Source organism: Pseudorca crassidens, chromosome 4 (genome assembly GCF_039906515.1).
Source record: "Pseudorca crassidens isolate mPseCra1 chromosome 4, mPseCra1.hap1, whole genome shotgun sequence".
NCBI classification, from domain to species: domain Eukaryota; kingdom Metazoa; phylum Chordata; class Mammalia; order Artiodactyla; family Delphinidae; genus Pseudorca; species Pseudorca crassidens.
Window position 1 is genome coordinate 13,961,761 of NC_090299.1, and position 20,982 is coordinate 13,982,742.

Sequence of the window (20,982 nt, forward strand, 5' to 3'; positions counted from 1 at the left end):
TATATATCAATAAGACCAATAACAAAAATATAATAGGAAAATTTCCAATCACTTGAAAATTAAACATGTTCAAAATGTTCATGGATCAAAGAGGAAGTTTCAAGAGGAATTAGAGAATATTTTGAAAAAATGAAAATTAAAACACAACACACCAAAATCTGTGAAATGAAGTTAAAATAGTGCTTAAAGGAAAGCATATAGGATTAAATGCTTATATTAGAAAAGTCTCAAATGACTAATGTAAACTTCCCTCTTAAAAAATATGCCACAGCTAAAGAGTTTGCATGCCAAACTCAGAAGTCCACATGCCCCAACTAAGAGTTTGCATGCTGCAACTAAGAAGCCCACAGGCCACAACGAAGATCCGGAAGCCACAACTAGGATCCAGTGCAGCCTAAATAAATAAATATTTTTTAAAAAAATAACATATCAGGCAAATACCCAAATATTTAGAAATTAAACAAAATGACTTCCAAATAACTGATGGGTCAAAGAAAAATACAAAGAAATTAGAAAATATTTAGAATTGAATAAAAATGAAAAAACAATACATTGAAATTTGTGAGATGCACCTAAAATAGTGCTTAAAAGGAAATTTGTAGCAATAAATTCTTATAACAGGAAAGAAGAAATTTCTCAAATAAATTATCTAAGCTTCTACCTTATGAAACCAGAAAAGGAGGAGCAAAATAAACCCAAACCAGGAGAACAAAAAAGGAAAAATAAAAATTAGAGCAGAAAATAATACTACTGGGAGAAATAATAAGGTAGATCAATGAAAACAAATCTTCTTTAGAAAATGTATCATTGAACTTCCCTGGTGGCTCAGTGGTTAAGAATCTGCCTGCCAATGCAGGGGACACAGGTTCGAGCGCTGGTCTGGGACTATCCCACATGCTGTGGAGCAACTAAGCCCATGCACCACAACTACTGAGCCTGCGCTCTAGCGCCCGTGAGCTACAACTATGAAGCCCGCGTGCCTAGACCCCATGCACAGAAGCCACCGTAATGAGAAGCCCATGCACCGCAACGAAGAGTAGCCCCTGCTCGCCGCAACTACAGCAAGCCCGCATGCAGCAACGAAGACCCAACACAGCCAAAGATAAAAATAAATAAAATTTTAAAAAGAGAAAATTTATCAAATCGATCAATTGATATAGCTCCAGCCAGATTGATCAGGGAAAAAAAGAAAGGTAGCACAAATTACAAATACCAGGCGTGAAAGAAGAGTTACTGAGATACCTTGTTTTATTGTGCTTTGCTTTATTGCAATTCGAAGACATTGCGTTTCTGTTTTTGTTTTTACAAAGAGAAAGGTGTTTTGTTGTTGTTGTTGGTTTTTGGCCATGTGGCATGTGAGATCTTAGTTCCCTGACCAGGGATCAAAACTGCGCTCCCTGCAATGGAAGCATGGAATCCTAACCACTAGATCGCCAGGGAATTCCCTACAGATTAAAGGTTTATGGCAACTTTACATCCAGCAAATCTACTGGTGCCACTTTCCAACAGCATTTGCTCATTCATGTCTCTGTGTCACATTTTGGTAATTATCACAATATTTCAAACTTCTCCATTATTATATTTGTTACAGTAATCTGTGACCAGTTATCTTTGATGCTACTATTGTAATTATTTGGGGGGTACCATGAACAAAACCCATATAAGACAGTAAACAATTGAAAATGGGTATATTCTGACTGTTCCATCAACCAACTCTTCCCTCATCTCTTTCCCTCTCCCTGGGGCTCCCTATTCTCAGAGACACAAAAATATTGAAATTAGGCCAATTAATAATCCACAAAGGCTTCTAAGTGTTCAAGTGAAAGGAAGAGTCATGCGTCTCTCACTTTAAATCAAAAGCTAGAAATGATTAAGCTTAGTGAGCAAGGCACATATATACAATGGAATATTACTCAGCCATAAAAAGAAACAAAATTGAGCTATTTGTAATGAGGTGGATGGACCTAGAGTCTGTTATACAGAGTGAAGTAAGTCAGAAAGAGAAAGACAAATACCATATGCTAACACATATATATGGAATTTAAGAAAAAAAATGTCATGAAGAACCTAGGGGTAAGACAGGAATAAAGACACAGACCTACTAGAGAATGGACTTGAGGATATAGGGAGGGGGAAGGGTAAGCTGTGACAAAGTGAGAGAGCGGCATGGACATATATACACTACCAAACGTAAAATAGGTAGCTAGTGGGAAGCAGCCGCATAGCACAGGGAGATCAGCTCGGTGCTTTGTGACCACCTAGAGGGGTGGGATAGGGAGGGTAGGAGGGAGGGAGACAGAAGAGGGAAGAGATATGGGAACATATGTATATGTATAACTGATTCACTTTGTTATAAAACAGAAACTAACACACCATTGTAAAGCAATTATACTCCAATAAAGATATTAGAAAAAAACAAAACAAAAAAACATGGACATAATAAGGCAAAAAAAAAGGCAAGTAAACTAGAATAGACATTTTTTTAAAAAAAGAAAAAAGGTGGAGGACATATACTGATTTTAAGATTATAGTTATCAAGTTGTGCTAGTGGCAAAGGGATAAAAATAGAGACAAGATGAACAGAATATAGAGTCCAAAATCTATACACATATAGTTAATTGGTTTTTGTCAAAGATCAAAAGGCCGTTCAATGGAGAAAGAATAAACTTTCCAACAAATGGTGCTGAAATCACTGGATATCCACATCCATACTTATATCATATACCAAAAAGAAAAAAACAATTAACTCAAAATTGAATAGAAACCTGAATTATGTAAAAGCTAAAACTATAAAGCCTCTAACAGAAAATCTTTGTGGCCAATAGCTCCTGTTACATATACGTAAATGCCACATAAGAAGTTAAAACCTACTTGTATAAAATTAGACAACCAGGGGACTTCCCTGGTGATCCAGTGGTTAAGAATCCATTTTGCAATGCAGGGGACCCAGGTTTGATCCCTGGTTGGGCAGCTAAGATCCCACATGCTGCGGGACAACTAAACCTATGTGCCGCAACTACTGAGCTCACATACCACAACTAGGGAGCCCACGTGCTACAATTACAGAGCCCATGTGCTCTGGATCCTGCGCACCACAACTAGAGAGCCAGAGCACTGGAACTAATGAGCGTGTGCACTCTGTAGCCCACGCGCCATAACAAGAGAGAAAGCTGGCACATCACAACAAGAAGCCCGCACACTGCAATGAAAGATCCCATGTGCCGCAACTAAGACCCAACACAGCTGATAAATAAATAAATAAACAAACAAGCAAACAAATAAATAAAATTAGACAACTGGCTACCTGGCTACAAGTCTCCCTCTAAATGTCAGGTCCAGACTGGTTTTCAGGCTTATTCTCCTGAATTCCTCAGGGAATGAGATCTATTTTATCTATTAAAGTTTCGGCTGTCACTCATCCTACTTCTAATTGGGTCCGTTGCACGAAAATGGAAGACCAAAGGATTGAGATCTTAATCAGACAAGATTCAGATCCAGGACTTGGAACAGCGGAATATTTCCAACTCGGTGTCCATTCCCCAAATCAAGGCAGGACTACACCCCATTTCAGGAGGAAGTAGCTAGAGTGGTTGTCACCTCATTCCCTGAAAGATTTGAGGAAGGTTGAAACAGGAGTGGTGATTGAAATCGAGTCCCCTAAAACCAAGTTTCTCTGCCAAGTTTATGATTAAGCTCTCTGTCCAAAATGTTATTCCCTTTCTTGTCCAACACGCTTTCTCAAGATTGAAGAGTAGCAAACAAAAGGGGGGACTGAAATTGGGCAGAACACTATGGGGCCCTCCCAGGTACAAATTCTTTGTGTCCCCCATTTCTTGTATATAGGAAATCGGCTTCATTCAGCCTCCTAGACCCTCCCAGAGTTCCAAAGGGCAGATTCAAGCAGCTGCTAATCAAGGAAGTGAGGGAATGCAGAAACAAAGGAGGAGCATCAAGAAACAATAGCGCAGAATGGGGCAAGGTCCTCGTTTCTCCTTAAAGAATATACATAACAATATATCAGGACTTTCCTGGTGGTGCAGTGGTTAAGAATCCGCCTGCAAATGCAGGGGACACGGGTCCAAGCCCTGGTCTGGGAAGATCCCGTGTGCCGCGGAGCAACTAAGCCCCTGAGCCACAACTACTGAGCCCACGTGCCTAGAGCCCGTGCTCCACAACAGGAGACGCCACCACAATGAGAAGCCTGAGCACCGCAAAGAAGAGTAGGCCCCGCTCGCCACAACTAGAGAAAGCCCACATGCAGCAACGAAGACCCAGCACAGCCAAAAATAAAAACTAAATAAATAAATAAAGTGTGTATTTCAGTGTAAGCACACTTTAAAAAACAAAACAAAAGAATATATTGTTGAGTACTTCTACAGGAACTAAGGTCCCACCCAGGTGGAAGACGGTAACTTCAGGCTCAGCACAAGAGTCCTAGAACACTGCGCTGTTACCTCACCACCAACCAGTCAGAAGAAAGTCCCAAACCCAGCAGCCCTCACCCCAAATTCTGCCTATAAAAACTTTTCCCTGAAAACCATAAGGAAGTTTGGGCTTTTGAGCACAAGCCATTGTTCTCCTTGCATGGCCCTGCAATAAACCTTTCTCTGCTCAAAAAAAAAAAAGAAAAAGAAAATCTTTGGATTTTGGATTAAGCAGAGATTTCTTACCTAGACACTAGACACCAAAAGCATAATCCACAAAAAAAATTTTAAATTGCACATCATTAAAAATAAGAAGTTCACATCAGTATCCCGCAAGCCGTGCAGCATGGAAAAAAAAAAAGTTCTACTCTTCAAAAGGCACTCTTTTTTTTATTTTTGGCCACTCCACGTGGCTTGCAGGATCTCAGTTTCCCAACCAGGGACTGAACTCAGGCAATGGCAGTGAAAGCACGGTATCCTAACTACTAGACCACCAGGGAACTCCCAAAAGGTCCTCTTAAGAAAATGAAAAGATAATCTCTAGATTGGGAGAAGATATGTGCAAATTACGTATGTAATAAAGACTTGAACCAGAATAAATAGCTCTCAAAGGTCAGTAAGAAAACTCAAAAAAAGTCAAAATATTTGAGCAGTCACTTCACCAAAGATATACTGATGGCAAATAACCACATGAAAAGATGCTCAGCATGTTTAGTCACAATGAGATACTAATACATACCTATTAGAATGGCAAATTTTTTAAAAACTTAACGATACTAAGTGCTCGTGAGGACGTGGAGCTACTGGAATCCTCATACATTGCTGACGGGAATGCAAAATGACACAGCCACTTTGGAAAACCATTAGAAAGTTTCTTATAAAGTTAAACATACACTTACCACATGACCCAGCAATCCCACTAAGTATTTACCCAAGTGAAATGAAGACTTATAGTCTCATCTAAACCTATAAGCAAATATTTATAACATCTTTATTCATAATCACCAAAACTAAAACCAACCCACACGTTCTTCAACTAATGCTTACATCCATGTAACAGAATATTATTTACCAGTAAAAAGGAACAAATAACACACAAAAATATGGATGAATCTCAAATGCATTAGACTAAGTGAAAGAAGTCAGACTCAAAGGGCTACACTCTATACAATCCCATTCATATGATATTCTGGTAAAGGCAAAACTATAGGAGTAGAAAATAGAAGAGGCTGCCAAAGGCTAGGCATGAGGTTGACTACAAACAAGCATGGGAGAATTTGTGGGGAGTAATGGAACTGTGCTATAATTTGAGTAGGTGGTAGTTACATGAGTGCATCTGTCAAAATTCCCAAAACTGTATATCCAACAAGTGTGAAATTTACTGAATATAAATTATACTTTATTTTTTTTTAAGAAAATAAAGAAAGAAGATAACTCTGGATCCTTGTAAGGTGGAATGAAAGGAAAGAGACAGATTAGGAGTTATTATAATTAACCAGTGGTAAAATGATGGTGGCTTTTGCCAGGGTGATAGAAGTAGAGAAGGTAAGAAGTAGTTAGGTTATGAATATATTTTAAAGGGCAATTGATATAAAGGAATAAGAAGGAATAAGAAATAGAAGTTGAAAAAGAAAGGGATCAAAGATAACATCAAGATTTTTTTTTATCCATACAACTAGAAAGATGCAGTTAACATTTATACAGATGTAGAAGTCTGGGAGGAGAAGTCCTTGGAAAGGTGTGGTAATTCAGACTTTGGATTTTGAACATACAAAGTTTGACATGTTTATAAAATATCCAAGTGAAACTGTTGACTACACAGTTGGTTATTTATATGGAATATAGGATGGAGTCTGTACACATAAATTTGACACTCATTGGTATAAGGATTCTATTTAAAACCATGAAACTAAATACTATTACCTGAGGAGTTATTTAGGATCAGAAAGAGAAGAGACTTGAAGACTAGGTGCTAAAGCATCCAAAGCTTGGGGAAATGGGGAAGAACCAGCAAATAAGACTCCCTGAAGTACAATGAGAACTAAGTAAATAGTGTATAGGAAGAATGTGTTTCAAGACAGAGAATGATTGATCCAATGCTGTTGGGGAAGATGATGATTGATATGACCCCTCTTAAACACAGAGATCTCTAGAGGCACTATCAAAAGCTGATTTGGGGTGTGAGGGGCAAAAGCCTGTTTGAATCGGGTATAGGGGATAAACAGGAAGATAGATATTAAAGACAGTGAAAACAAACACTTTTTTTTTTTTTTTTTTTTTTTTTTTTGCTGTACACGGGCCTCTCACTGTTGTGGCCTCTCCCGTTGCGGAGCACAGGCTCCGGACGCACAGGCTCTGGACGCGCAGGCTCAGCGGCCATGGCTCACGGGCCCAGCCGCTCCGCGGCATGTGGGATCCCCCCAGACCGGGGCACGAACCCGTGTCCCCTGCATCGGCAGGCGGACTCCCAACCACTGCGCCACCAGGGAAGCCCAACACTTTTTTTTTTTGCTTTAAATTCTATTTTGTAATAGCAATAGCAGTTCTTTTTATTACCATCGCTGTTTTATAGCACTTTGCATCCTTTTGCCTTTCAATCATTCTGTATACTTATGACATACCAACAGCACAGAGCTGAATATTCTTTAAATCTAATCTATAATTGTCTTCATAACTGAAAGTTAATCTATTCAACATTTCTTATCATAGCAATATACTGATTTCTATTCTTAATTTTTGCTTATTCTTTCTGCTCATATTTTTTTAATTGGAGATTATAGCACATGAAGATTAATAAATGTATATATAGATTTAAAAATACAGTTGATTTAGAAATGAAAATGAGAACAAGAAATTAAGTATGGAAAAAAATTAAGCTTTCTAAAAACACTGTATTAAAAAAAAATCTTTTGGTAAATATCTGAGACTTTACTTAAAGAGCTTAATCACTTATAACCCAGGAAGACAATATTTAAAAGAAACATAGAGTTGGTACTCACAAATCCACCAACTATGCTAATACATAAATTACAGATTCAGGCAAACCCATTTGCAGACTTTCCAAATGGGATTCCTCCCTTTTCTCAGGCATTAAACACTACATTAATTTTTATTTTTACCTCCCCTTGCTCTTCATGGTTTCTACAGGCTATGCATGTATCCATGAATTTTATATGATGGCATTAAATTGATACATCCTCTACTTTTATGATTAACCCATTTTGTCACATGTAGCTTTAGTTCGTTCATTTTCCACTGCTGCATATTCTTCCTTTCTATGAATATGCCACATATTATATTCTACTATAAATGGGTATTTTTTTAGTTTTCTTTTTTTTAATATTATGAACAATATTGCTATAAATGTTCTTTTTGGTAAACATTTGCAACAGTATCTCTTGAAGTGAAACTGCTGGGCTATAATATGTCACCATGGTTTTAACTGGCAAATCGCAGCAAAGTAGAGTATAATATCTTTTCATATTTACCAGCCATACAGTTTTCGTCTATGTGAAGCTCCAGTTTATGTTTTGTCAACTACTTTTTCTACTGATGTTAATCTTTTTTCATATTGACTTTTTAAAATAGAAGTATAGTTGATTTACAATATTATATTCATTTCAGGCATACAACATAATTCAATATTTTTATGGATTATACTCCATTTAAAGTTATTACAAAACAATGGCTATATTCCCATGTACTATGCAATATATCCTTGTTGCTTATGTATTTTATACATAGTAGTTTGTATCTCCCCATGCCCCTTCCCTCTAATTTTTTAAAATATTTATTTATTTTTGGCTGCATTGGGTCTTCGTTGTTGCGCGAGGGCTTTCTCTAGTTGCGGCGAGTGGGGGATACTCTTCATTGCGGTGTGCAGGCTTCTCGTTGCAGTGGCTTCTCTTTTTGAGGAGCAAGGGCTCTAGGTGCACAGGCTTTAGTAGTTGTGGCTCATGGGCTCTACAGCGCAGGCTCAGTAGTTGTGGTGCACAGGCTTAGTTGTTCTGCAGCATGTGGGATCTTTCCGGACCAGGGATCGAACCCGTGTCCCCTGCATTGGCAGGTAGATTCTTAACTACTGCACCAGCAGGGAAGTCCCTCTTCCCTATAATTCTCTGTTACTTTTATGCATTGTTAAATTTATCTCTTTGGGACTTAACAACTTGGGAATGATGCCCATGGGATGATATTAAGTAAAATGAGTAAAATGAAGAGTGGTAGATATGATGCAATCTGAACTGTGCATACGGGAGAATATTTACTTATTGGCAATGGAAGGTGCTGATGGTTGACCAGATCACTGTCTTTAAGACGGCTCCATTTTCAAATGAATCATATGTATTTTTGTAGCTGTGAACCATATCCTCCATGCTTCTTTCCTTTTGAAAATGGGATACTATCTTTTTTCCCTTTGCACAGAGCAGTATATCTGCCCAGTTAACAATAAAAATTATTGAGATTATCAGGGGACGAGAGTGTAATCTGTACTTTATTCCAAGACTTTGCATATCTCTCTTTTTTTTTTTTTGGTACGCGGGCGTCTCACTGTTGTGGCCTCTCCCGTTGCAGAGCACAGGCTCCGGACGCGCAGGCTCAGCGGCCATGGCTCACGGGTCCAGCCGCTCCACGGCATGTGGGATCTTCCTGGACCAGGGCACGAACCCGCGTCCCCTGCATCGGCAGGCCGACTCTCAACCACTGCGCCACCAGGGAAGCCCTGCATATCTCTTTAATAGTTCTCATAGGGTATAGTCCAAGGTGCCAAACTGAACAAAGATACTAACATGAAATCTTCGTTTATTTAAAATGTGGTCACTTCTTTTATCATGAAAAAACTACACACACTAACTCTGACTTCAATAATAACTTTAAATCACTTTGAGTCACTGAATTTTAAAACTGTATTGTATGGCAGAATTTATTAAAAAGTTAAAAGTAGGGCTTCCCTGGTGGCGCAGTGGTTGAGAGTCCGCCTGCCGATGCAGGGAACACGGGTTCGTGCCCCGGTCCGGGAGGATCCCACATGCCGCGGAGTGGCTAGACTCATGAGCCATGGCTGCTGAGCCTGCGCGTCCGGAGCCTGCGCTCCGCAACGGGAGAGGCCACAACAGTGAGAGGCCCACATACCGCAAAAAAAAAAAAAAGAAAGTTAAAAGTAGATCCCGGGAATTTAAGTAAATTAATTAATTAAATAAAATACATCTCTTGGGACTTTAATTCTATGATGTGGTGAGGAGCATAAATTATCAATTTTAATTTACTCAAATTAAACAACACAAAAAATCTTGTAATTAGACTAAACATCCTTAGTGGAATACCCTAAGAATGTTAAAAAAAAAAAAAAAGTTTAAAAGTATAAAGTTTTTAAAATTTCAAAGCTTAAAAATTTGAAGAATTTTTTTAAAAGTAAGCTTCCTTTAGTATTTATAGTAATATTATTTAATATTATTGTTATTCTGAAGCTACTATATCATAGGATAAACAATTCTGTTACTGTGCTTAGGAATGATATTTTTTTCACATAAGTAAAACGTCGTACAAATATAAAATCTAACAAATTAAAATTAAAATCTGTAATCCTAAATTTGAACAAAAACTATCAATACAAATTTGTAACATAATTTTCCTTAAAAAATTTCCAAGCTCTTTCAATAGAAAAGGCCTAGAAACAATGACCAACTCAGTAGCAACTAGAGTACTGACAAAGCTCAACCACCTGGCAAACAAGACAGTTAAGAGTCCAACTCCAGGGACTTCCCTGGTGGTCCAGTGGTAAAGGATCTGCTTTCCAATGCAGGGGACTGGAACTGCAGCTTCAATTCCTGGTCTGGGAAGATTCCACATGCCACGGAGCAACTAAGCCCACACGCCACAACCACTGAGCCTGCTCACCTCGACTAGAGAGCCCATGTGCCGCAAACTACAGAGCCCATGAGCTCTGGAGCCTGCGCACCACAACTACAGAGCCCATGCACTCTGGAGCCTGTGCGCCACAACTAGAGAGAGAAAACCCACATGGCACAACTAGAGAGAAGCCCGCACACCTCAATGAAGAGCCCATGCGCCGCAACGAAAGATCCCGTGTGCCGCAACTAAGACCCGATGCAGCCAAAAATAATAAACAAATGAAAAAATAGTATTTTAAAAAAAGAGTCCAACTCTATTATCACAGAACAAAGCAATGAAAGGTGGATTTGGAGCTAAAAGTCAATAAACTGATAATTGGCCCAAGTATCAATAAGACAGTAGAGTAAAACCCATCTAATGTATTTATGAGATCAGAGTGATAATTTTCTCTTTTTTCAATTGAAGTATAGTTGATGTACAATAGTATATAAGTTGTAGGTGTACAATATAGTGATTCACAATTTTTAAATGTTATACCCCATTTATAGTTATTGTAAAATATTGGCTATATTCCCCATGTTGTACAATATACCCTTGTAGCTTATTTTACACATAATAGTTTGTACCTCTTAATCCCCTAACCTCATAATCCCTCTCCCACCTTCCCTCTCCCCACTGGTAACCACTAGTTTGTTCGTTATATCTGTGAGTCTGTTTCTTTCCTGCTATATTCACTAGTTTGTATTTTTTAGATTCCACATATAAGTGAGATCATAGGGTATCTGTCTTTCTCTGATTTATTTCACTTAGTATAATGTCCTTCAAGTCCATCCATGTTGCTGAAAATGGCAAAATTTTCTTCCTTTTTTATGGCTGAGTAGTATTCCATTGTATATCTCTATATACCACATCTTCTTTATCCATTCATCTGTTGATACACACTTAGGTTGTTTCCATACTTTGGCAATTGTAAATAATGCTGCTATGAACATTGGGGTACATGTGTCTTTATTTTAAATTAGTGTTTTGTCTTTTTAGATATATACCCAGGACTGGAATTGCCAGGTCATATGGTGGTTCTACTTTTAGTTTTTTGAGAAACCTCCATACTGCTTTCCACAGTGGCTCCACCAATTTACATTCCCACGGACAATGTAGGAGGGTTCCCTTTCTCCACACCCTTGCCAACATCTGTTATTTGTGTTCTTTTGGATGACAGCCATCCTGACAGGTGTGAGGTGGTATTTCATTGTGGTTTGTTTTTTTTTTTTTGGCGGTACACGGGCCTCTCACTGCTGTGGCCTCTTCCATAGCGGAGCACAGACTCCGGACGTGCAGGCTCAGCAGCCATGGCTCACGGGCCCAGCCGCTCTGCAGCATGTGGGATCTTCCTGGACCAGGGCACGAACCCGTGTCCCCTGCATCGGCAGGTGGACTCTCTACCACTGAGCCACCAGGGAAGCCCTCATTGTGGTTTTGATTTACATTTCCTTGATTAGCAATGCTGAGCATCTTTTCATGTGCCTGTTGGCCACCTGCATGTCCTCTTAGGAAAAATGTCTATTAGTTTTTCAGCCCTTTTTTAAATCAGGTTGTTTGCTTTTTTGATGGTCCATTGTATGAGCTGCTTATATATGTTGGATATTAACCCTTTATTGGTCATATCATTTGCAAACAATTTCTCCCATTCAGTAGGTTGTCATTTCCTTTCGTTGATGGTTTCCTTTGCCATGCAAAATCTTTTATGTTTAATTAGGTCCCGTTTGTTTATTTTTGCTTTTATTTCCTTTGCTTTAGGAGAAAGATGCAAAAAAAATTCCTGTGATTTATGTCACAGAGTGTTATGCCCAAGTCTTCCTCTAGGAGTTTTATGGCTTCTGGTCTTCCATTTAGGTCTTTAATCCATTTTGAGTTTATTTTGTATATGATGTAGAGAATGTTCTAATTTCATTATTGCACATGTAGCTGTCCAGCTTTCCAAGCACCATTTATTGAAGAGACTGTCTTTTCTCCACTGTACATTCTTGCCTCCTTTGTTGTAGACTAATTGACCAGATGTGCGTGGGTTTATTTCTGGGCTTTCTATCCTGTTCTATTGATCTGTATGTATGCTTTTGTGCCATTACCATACTGCTTTGATTACTGTAGCTTTGTAGTATCGTCTTAAGTCTGGGATCCTGACTCCTCCAGCTCTGTTTTTCTTTCTCAAGATTGCTTTGGCTATTCCAGGTCTTTTGTGTTTCCATGCAAATTTTAAAATTATTTGTTCTAGTTCTGTGACAAATGCCATTGATATTCTGATAGATATTGCATTGAATCTGTTGATTGCCTTGGGTAGTATGGTCATTTTAACAATATTAATTCTTCCAATCCAAGAAAATGGTATATATCTCCATCTGTTTGTGTTGTCTTCAATTTCTTTCATCAGTGACTTATAGTTTTCCAAGTACAGGTCTTTCACCTCCTTAGGTAGGTTTATTCCTAGGTATTTTATTCTTTTTGATGGGGTTGTAATTGGGATTGTTTCCTTAATTTCTCTTTCTGATAGTTCATTGCTACTGTATGGAAATGCAACCGATTTCTGTATATTAATTTCATATCCTGCAACTTTACCAAATTTTTTGATGAGCTCTAATAGTTTTGATCATAGTGATAATTTTAAAATAAAACAAAAAACCCCAAAAAACCTCCTCATTGGTCAGCAAAGAAAGATGTAGAGAACCAGCTCATTACTTTGAAAACTAGTAAACAAAGTGAAAGAATAAAGCATTTATTCCCTTTCCTATAAGAACTCTATCTCAGGAAAAACAAATAGTCAATTAAGGGAAATCCTCCTTATGGAAGTAATCTACTAAATTAAGAAGGAATTATGAAAATAGAATTATCACTATTTTGAAGCCCCTTGTGAAATAAACCTTCAAGCGATGATTATCACAGAGAGACACCAAAGAGAGACAATCGAGCATTATGTGCCTCCTGGTATAAGTATTCAACACAACATATGACATATTCTTGCACAAATATGAGCCTCAATCTGATCAAGCCTCTGTATCAAAATCACAGTTAAAGAAAATTCAGGACCAGAAAATGGTTGGATGAAACCATGGGATGCAATCAGCAAAGTCCAGAATGTAAGAAATTCTACAGGACAAACAATCTAGTTTCTACAACAATAAAGTTCAAGGGAAAAAAAACACAACAGTATGAACCTATACACTAAAAGAGACATATCAACCTACTGCAACGTTTGGAGTTTATATGGATTCTGATTTTTTTTTTAAGTGATGAATGAGAAAATTTGAACACCAATTAGATATTTTATATTAAGGAATTACTGTTAATTTTAGATGTGATAATGGTACTGGCTTATTTATGTGTAAAATAGGTAGTCCTTATCTTATCAAAGATACGTACAGAAATATTTAGGAATGAAAAAATATGAATAATATGATTGGGAGTTTGTTTCAAAATAATCCAAGTGGGAGGTAAAGAGAATGAGTGGAGTCAAGGTGAAATAAAATTGGCTATGAGATGATAAAGCAGCTAATGGGTAGGTAGTGGGTACATGGGGTTTTATTATACAATTTGCTTTATTTTTGCATATGTCTGAAGTTTTCCAAATTAAAAGTTTTTCTTTAACCTGCCTTCAGGAAAAACTATAATCAAATCAGTTACACTTGCCTGAAAATGTCAGATTCAATTTTACAAATCTCCCAAATGTACTTACACTTTCACACAAAGATAAGGCCTTAAAGCAAAAGAATGATGCTAGTGGTATATTTTAAGGAATCAGCAAGTGAGTGAAAATTTTTCCTTATTTTGCAAAGAGAAGCATTCCCAGCAATCTCAAAGTCAAAAGAGACACATAAAGAAACCAACCAATTCACCCTACTTTTAAGTAAGCGTTTGGGTTTGAGCATGAGGTGGTGTTATAATAGACAACTCCTGGATCACCTTTGTGATTACCTGCCTATCCACCAAGAGTAAGGTGGACTTCCAACTATGATCATTTACTACATGGCTGTCTTACCAAATTTACAATCTGTATTTTTAAGTCTCTAAAATGTTTTGAAGTTCACCAAAGAATAAATAAAAGTTGAGTTTTAAAATTCTAGTCTTTTACCAGATATCTAAATGTTTTCCACAAATAAAAAAGCAAACTTTAAAAACAATTTAGAACTGTTTGAATATTATTCAGACACTTACACAAAAGCAGATTTACATACCTTGCCTGGACTGTGAAGGTGCTACAGGAACTTCTTGGTTTGGCTCAAAAGGAAGTTCAGGTGTTAGGTTTTCAAACTGCTCTTTACTAATGAGATTTAGCTTCTTAAAGTTCTCAACTTCTTGCTGAAGTAGAATGGAGGAATCTAATTACTAAACTGGCTAACAGAGTAACCAACAGACAATAATTGATACTAATCTCAAAAAATGAGTTTTAAAAACAGGAATTGATTGCAACCGAATAGAAAAGATGTTCTAATAAAGAATCTAGCATTATACTTAATAATTAATATTCAGAGTTTAAAAGAGGCATCAAGAACCCTAAAATATTATGACTATTTTATAATTAAAATACATTATAAGAACATACATTCTTATCATTAACTATGTGTTGAGCATTTACACACAAGACCAGTAGAGTATTATAGAGGTTACAAAGTAATCCAAATTCATGTTCCCTATGCTTAAGGAATTTACAAGTTAGATGGAAAGAAAGAAATGCACACATAAAAATAATATTAGACAGTGTATGAAAAGTGGATAGTATTTGGTATAAGAATTGAGATCATAAGGGAGGCATCACAGAAGAGATGGGACAAAGCAGCTCCTTAGAATGAGAATTTAGAGAAAGGGAAAAGCATCCTAAATTAGGTACTATGAGCAAAGATGAGAAGCTTGGAATAAGCAATCATTTATTAGAAGATAATTCAGTAAATGACAAAATTTGTTTAGAACCAGTGGTCTGGTAAGGAAGCTGGAGAAAGCTAATAGATCTTTAGCACTAGTCCAAGAAGTTTCTGCCTCTTTTTCTAATAGTGGGAAACATGTGATGAAACATAAACCTAGATGGCTCTGAAGGTTCATTTCCAAACCCCTTTTATAAGCTTAGTAGCAAGGATACTGCGTAGGTCTAAGCTGTTGGCTCAAAGGAAAAATGGGCCCATCCCTGCCCCTAGGGCCCCTTTCTAATTTTTGTTACATAATCACATAGATGTTCCCTGCCCTGACCTACATATATGTAAAACATTACAGAGGTGGAGGCCATTCTCTACTGGAAGGTCATTGGGCCATAATGCATGAAGACTATCGAAGCCTGGCTGAAGCTGTGGGAAAAAAAAAAAAAGAGTTTGAGGGACTACTTGCATTCTATTACTTCTGGTAAGTTTTCCCCAATAAACTCTGTATCACATCTACACTACTCCTCAGTGCTAATTGGTCCATGACCCTTTACAGAGTTAACATCTAAAAAGAGTGTAAGGAGGTAAAAGACATGACAAAAGTATCTGTCTGATGAGCCAAATTAAACATCATCATTACAAAATAGTTGTGGCATCTTGCTCTTAACAGCTATCCAAACAATCTTTTCCTTCTGTCTTCAAACATGAATGTTACTTGACAGCTCACACCATTTATTAGATCCAGTTAGCCTTTTAAACTAGGATCTATCTTCTTTTCATGAAAATGCCTTAAATGATTACTTCCCCTATACCAAAATTGCTTTCCCAAAAGTCTTCAATAAGCTCTTCAAGCTAATTGAGTCATTACTCTTCACTGTCCCTTATCTTGCTACAGAGCTTGCTATTAGCAACTCCCACTTCAATGAACATTTATTGTATGTTTATCATATACCAAAAATGAATAAACACAGTTCTATTCTGATGGGAACACAAATACGTTTCTGTTTTGTTTTTAACTTTTAAAACTAAGTATGGTATAACACAACGCCGCTTACATATATATGTATACACACACACTAGAGAACGGCATAAATCATAGGTATATATCTCAATAAGTCCAAAGTGAACAGACCTGTGGAACCACCATTCGAGTAAAGATGATATAACTAGCACACTAGAAGTACCCTTCATGCTCCTTCCTATCACTGCCCTGTCTTTCTTCCTAAAGACAGCCAATACTCAGACTTTAATTCTTTAGATTCATTTTTCATGTTTTTGAATTTTATAAAAAAGTAATCATAATGTATGGTTTCCTTAACACAAAATTATCTTTATGAGATTCATCTATAGTTTGTGGCTCTACAGCAGAGGTCAACAAACTACAGCACCTAAAGGCCAAAGTTTGTCTTTGTAAATAGTTTCATTGGAACACAACCGCATCCATTTGTTTACATATTGCACACGGCTGCTCCAATGCTACAACTGCAGGGTTGAGTAGTTGCCATAGTCAACGTATGACATACAAAGCCTAAAATATTTACTACATAGCTCTTTACAGAAAAAGTTTGTCCATCCCTGCTCTACGGTACTCTATTGTATGATCAAACCACAATTTTAAAAAATCCATTCTAGGGACTTCCCTGGTGGCACAGTGGTTAAGAATCTGCCTGCCAATGCAGGGGACACAGGTTTGAGCCCTGGTCCGGGAAGATCCCACATGCCACGGAGCAACTAAGCCCGTGCACCACAACTACTGAGCCTGCGCTCTAGAGCCCACGAACCACAACTACTGAGCCCACGTGCCACAGCTACTGAAGCCTGCATGCCTAGAGCCCGTGTTCCGCAACAAGAGAAGCCACCGCAATGAGAAGCCTGCACACCACAATGAAGACAGCCCCCGCTCACCGCAACTAGAGAAAGCACACATGCAGCAACGAAGACCCAACGCAGTCAAAAATATTAATTAATTTTTTTAAAAAAAGATAAATACAAAAATCCATTCTACTGTTGATGAGCATCAGGTCCTTTCCAGACTATAGCTGCTATCAATAATGTTGCTATAAATATGTTTTTACAGAACATTTATTTGGTGAACATATGTTTTTTTACCTTTTTGTAAACTGTAGTTGATATACAATATTATATGTCACAGGTATACAATACAGTAATGCACAATTTTTAAAGTTTATACTCCATTTATAGTTACTATAAAATATTGGCTATATTCCCTGGATATGTACAACATATCCTTGTAGCTTATCCTATACCTAATAGTTTGTACTTCTTACTACCCCACCCCTATATTGCCCGTCCCCGCTTCCCTCTCCCTACTGGTAACCACTAGTTTGTTCTCTATATCTGTGAGTCTGTTTCTTTTTTGTTATATTCACTACTTTGTTGTATTTTTTAGATTCCACATATAAATGAGATCATACAGTATTTTGTCTTTCTCTGACTTACTCACTTAGCATAATGCCCTCCAAGTCCATCCACTTTACTGCAAACGGCAAAATTTTGTTCTTTTTTTATGGCTGAGTAGTGTTCCATTTTGTGTGTGTGTGTGTGTGTATACCACATCTTCTTTATCCATTCATATTTTGATGCACACTTAGGTTGCTTCCATATTTTGGCAATTGTACATAATGCTGCTATGAACATTGGGTGCAAGTGTCTTTTTAAATTAGTGTTTTTTGTTTTTTTCAGGTATATATCCAGGACTGGAAATACCAGGTCACATGGTAGCTCTACTTTTAGTTTTTTGAGAAACCTCCATACTATTTACCACAGTGGCTCCACCAATTTACATTCCCACCAACAGTGTAGGAGGGTTCCCTTTTCTCCAAACCCTTGCCAACATTTGTTATTGTGTTCTTTTAGATGAGAGCCATCCTGACAGGTGTGAGGTGATATTTCATTGTGGTTTTCATTTACATTTCCCTGATGATTAGTGATGCTGAGCATCTTTTCATGTGCCTGTTAACCACCTGCATATCCTCTTAGGAAAAATGCTTATTCAGTTCTTTGGCCCATTTTTTAATCGGGTTTCTTTCTTTTTTTTTTTTTTTTTTTTGATGTTAAGTTGTATGAGTTGCTTATATATGTTGGATATTAACCCCTTATTGGTCATACCATTTGCAAATAATTTCTCCCATTCAGTAGGTTGTCATCTCCTTTTGTCGATGGTTTCCTTTGCCATGCAAAATCTTTTAAGTTTAATTAGGTCCCACTTATTTATTCTTGTTTTTATTTCCCTTACTTTAGGAGATGAATCCCAAAAATATTCTTGTGATTTATGACAACATATATTTTTATTGAGTATTTACTAGGAGTGGAATTGCTGAATCAGGTGGTGCACTTCAACTTTAGTAGAAAATGCAAATATGTTTTCATAGTAGTTGTACCTATTTACATTCCCATTAGCAGTATATCAAAGTTCCTATTGCTCTACATCCTCATCAACACTTGGTATTGTCAGTTTTTAAAAATTTAGTCTTTCTGAAAAGGACCAAACTATGGATATAAACTACATTTTGGATGGAACTCAAGGGCATTATGATTTTAAAAAAATATTAATCTCAAACGGTAACATGCTGTATGATTCCATTTATATAACATTCTCAAAATGACAACATTATAGAGATGGAGAACAGATTAATGGCTACCAGGGATTAGGAATAGCAGAGGGGAGGGAGATGGGTGTAAGTTTAATAGCACAAGGGAGATCTTTGTGGTGATAAAATAATTCAGTGCCTTGACTTTTATAGTAGTTATGTGAATCTACATGTGATAAAATGATAGAGAAGTATACACACACATTTGTGATAATAAACATCAATTTCCTGGTTTTAATATTGTGGTTTAATTATCTAAGCTATCAGATTTAATTAGATTTAATTATCTAAGATAACCTTTCAAGGTTATCTGGGTGAAGCATACACTGGACCTCTCTGCACTATTTTTCCAGTTTCCTATGAATCTATAATTATCTCAAAAATTTGAAAAATTTAAATATGTAGCCACTCTGGTAGATGTGTTATCTCATTGTGGTTTTAATTTGTATTTCTCTGATTATTAATAATGATGAAAACCTTTAGTATATTTTATTTGGATAATTTTTTTGTGTGATATGACTACCCAATTCTATTGCTCATTTTCCTATACAGTTGTCTTTCTCATTGATTTGTGTATGAGTTCTTTACAAAATGTTGTAAATGTCTTTTTTCTACTCTGTACCTTACCTTTTCACTCTTTTATGGTATCTTCTGTTGAAAAGTTCTTTTTAATGTAGTACATTTTATCAATCATTTGCTTCATTGTGTTATTTCCTGTTTAGTAAATCTTTCTGTACTAAAAGATCATGGAAATAGTATATTAATCTTTTATGAGTTTTATTATTTTGACTTTCACATTTAAAACTACAATATATCTAGAATTGATTTTTCTGTGTATGGTATAAGGGTTAATGTGCACTTGAAAAGAATGTGAATTCTGCAGATGTCAGGTGCAGTATTTCACTTCTGTCAATTAAGCTAAGTTTCTTAACTGTGTTGTTCACATTTCCCACATGCTTACTGATTTTTTCATCTGCTTGCTATACCTTGCATCTTTCTTGATAAGGTGTATTAAAATCTTCCACTATGATTATAAATTTGTCTATGTACACCTATCAATTTTTGTCTTACATATTTTGAGGCTGCTATTAAATGCATACAAGTTTAGAACTAATATATTTTCTGGTGCAACTAAACCTTTTATGATTATGAAATGTCCCATTTAATCCTGAATAATTCTTTTTGCCTTAAAAATCCACTTTACCCATAGAGTTATACCAACTTTGTTGTGGTTAGTGTCAATATTTATTTAAATCTACACATGTATTTACCATTTCCATTGCTCTTTATTCCTTTCTGTACCTTCACCTTCTTCCTGGAATCATTTTCCTTTGCCTAAAATACTTCTTTGTACTTTCTTTAAAGCGTAGCTGCTGAAAATAAATTTTCTCAGTTTTCATATGTCTGTTGGTTATTTCACCTTCATTTTAAACAGCTGCATTGAGATACAATTTACATACCATAAAATTCACCTATATTAAGTGTACCCTTCAACTATTTGTCTACCTTTATTTCTGAACACTAGTTCCCTTCCAGTACTGTGATTACACCACCCCATTGTCTCCCGACTTCCATTATTTCTGCTGAAAAGTTAGCTGTAAGTCTTACTATTGATGCTTTTAAAGAAGTTTGTCCTTTTTCTCTGGCTTTTGTTATTTATTTTCAGCAGTTTTAAATTATAACCTTGATGTGGTTTTCTTTATATTTATATTCTTTGGAGTTCATAGGACCTCTTGAATTTATCTCTTGTTATATCTTTCATCGGTTTTGGTAAAACGTCAGCCATAATTTCTTCAAATAATATTTCCACCTTATCCTCTCACTCCTCTCTTCTGAGAATCCAATCAAATGTATGTTTGAGCTTGGGACTGTATCTCCTATGTCTCTGACAACAGTTTCTTTATTTTCCACTTTTTTTGCTCCATGCTTCACTCTTGATTTTTTCTTAACCCATCTTAGTAATTCTGTATTCAGCGTGTACTTATCTGCTGTTAAGCCAGTTCATTGCACTCATTTTATATTTTTCATTTCCAGAATTTCAGTTAGATTCCTTTTTAAAATTTCTACTTCTCTGATTAAATTCTCCATTTTACCTTTTTAAAAATCATGTTAATAATAACTAAAGTCTGATAACTCTATTACCTGGATCTCTATGGATCTGTCTCTATTTTCTGTTGTTCCTTTTGTTTTTTCTAT

The 20,982-nt window shown here is 36.6% G+C and overlaps 1 protein-coding gene across 4 annotated transcripts in view; it reads right to left on the bottom strand.

Annotated features, from left to right (window-relative positions):
• Positions 1 to 20,982, bottom strand: part of LARP1B (La ribonucleoprotein 1B) — a 130,722-nt gene that overhangs the window by 42,091 nt on the left and 67,649 nt on the right. For all 4 annotated transcript variants that reach the window (XM_067735094.1, XM_067735095.1, XM_067735097.1 and 1 more), the window contains one exon: positions 14,501 to 14,624. In XM_067735094.1, the coding sequence (XP_067591195.1) occupies positions 14,501 to 14,624 (124 nt within the window). The remainder of the gene's footprint in view (positions 1 to 14,500; positions 14,625 to 20,982) is intronic.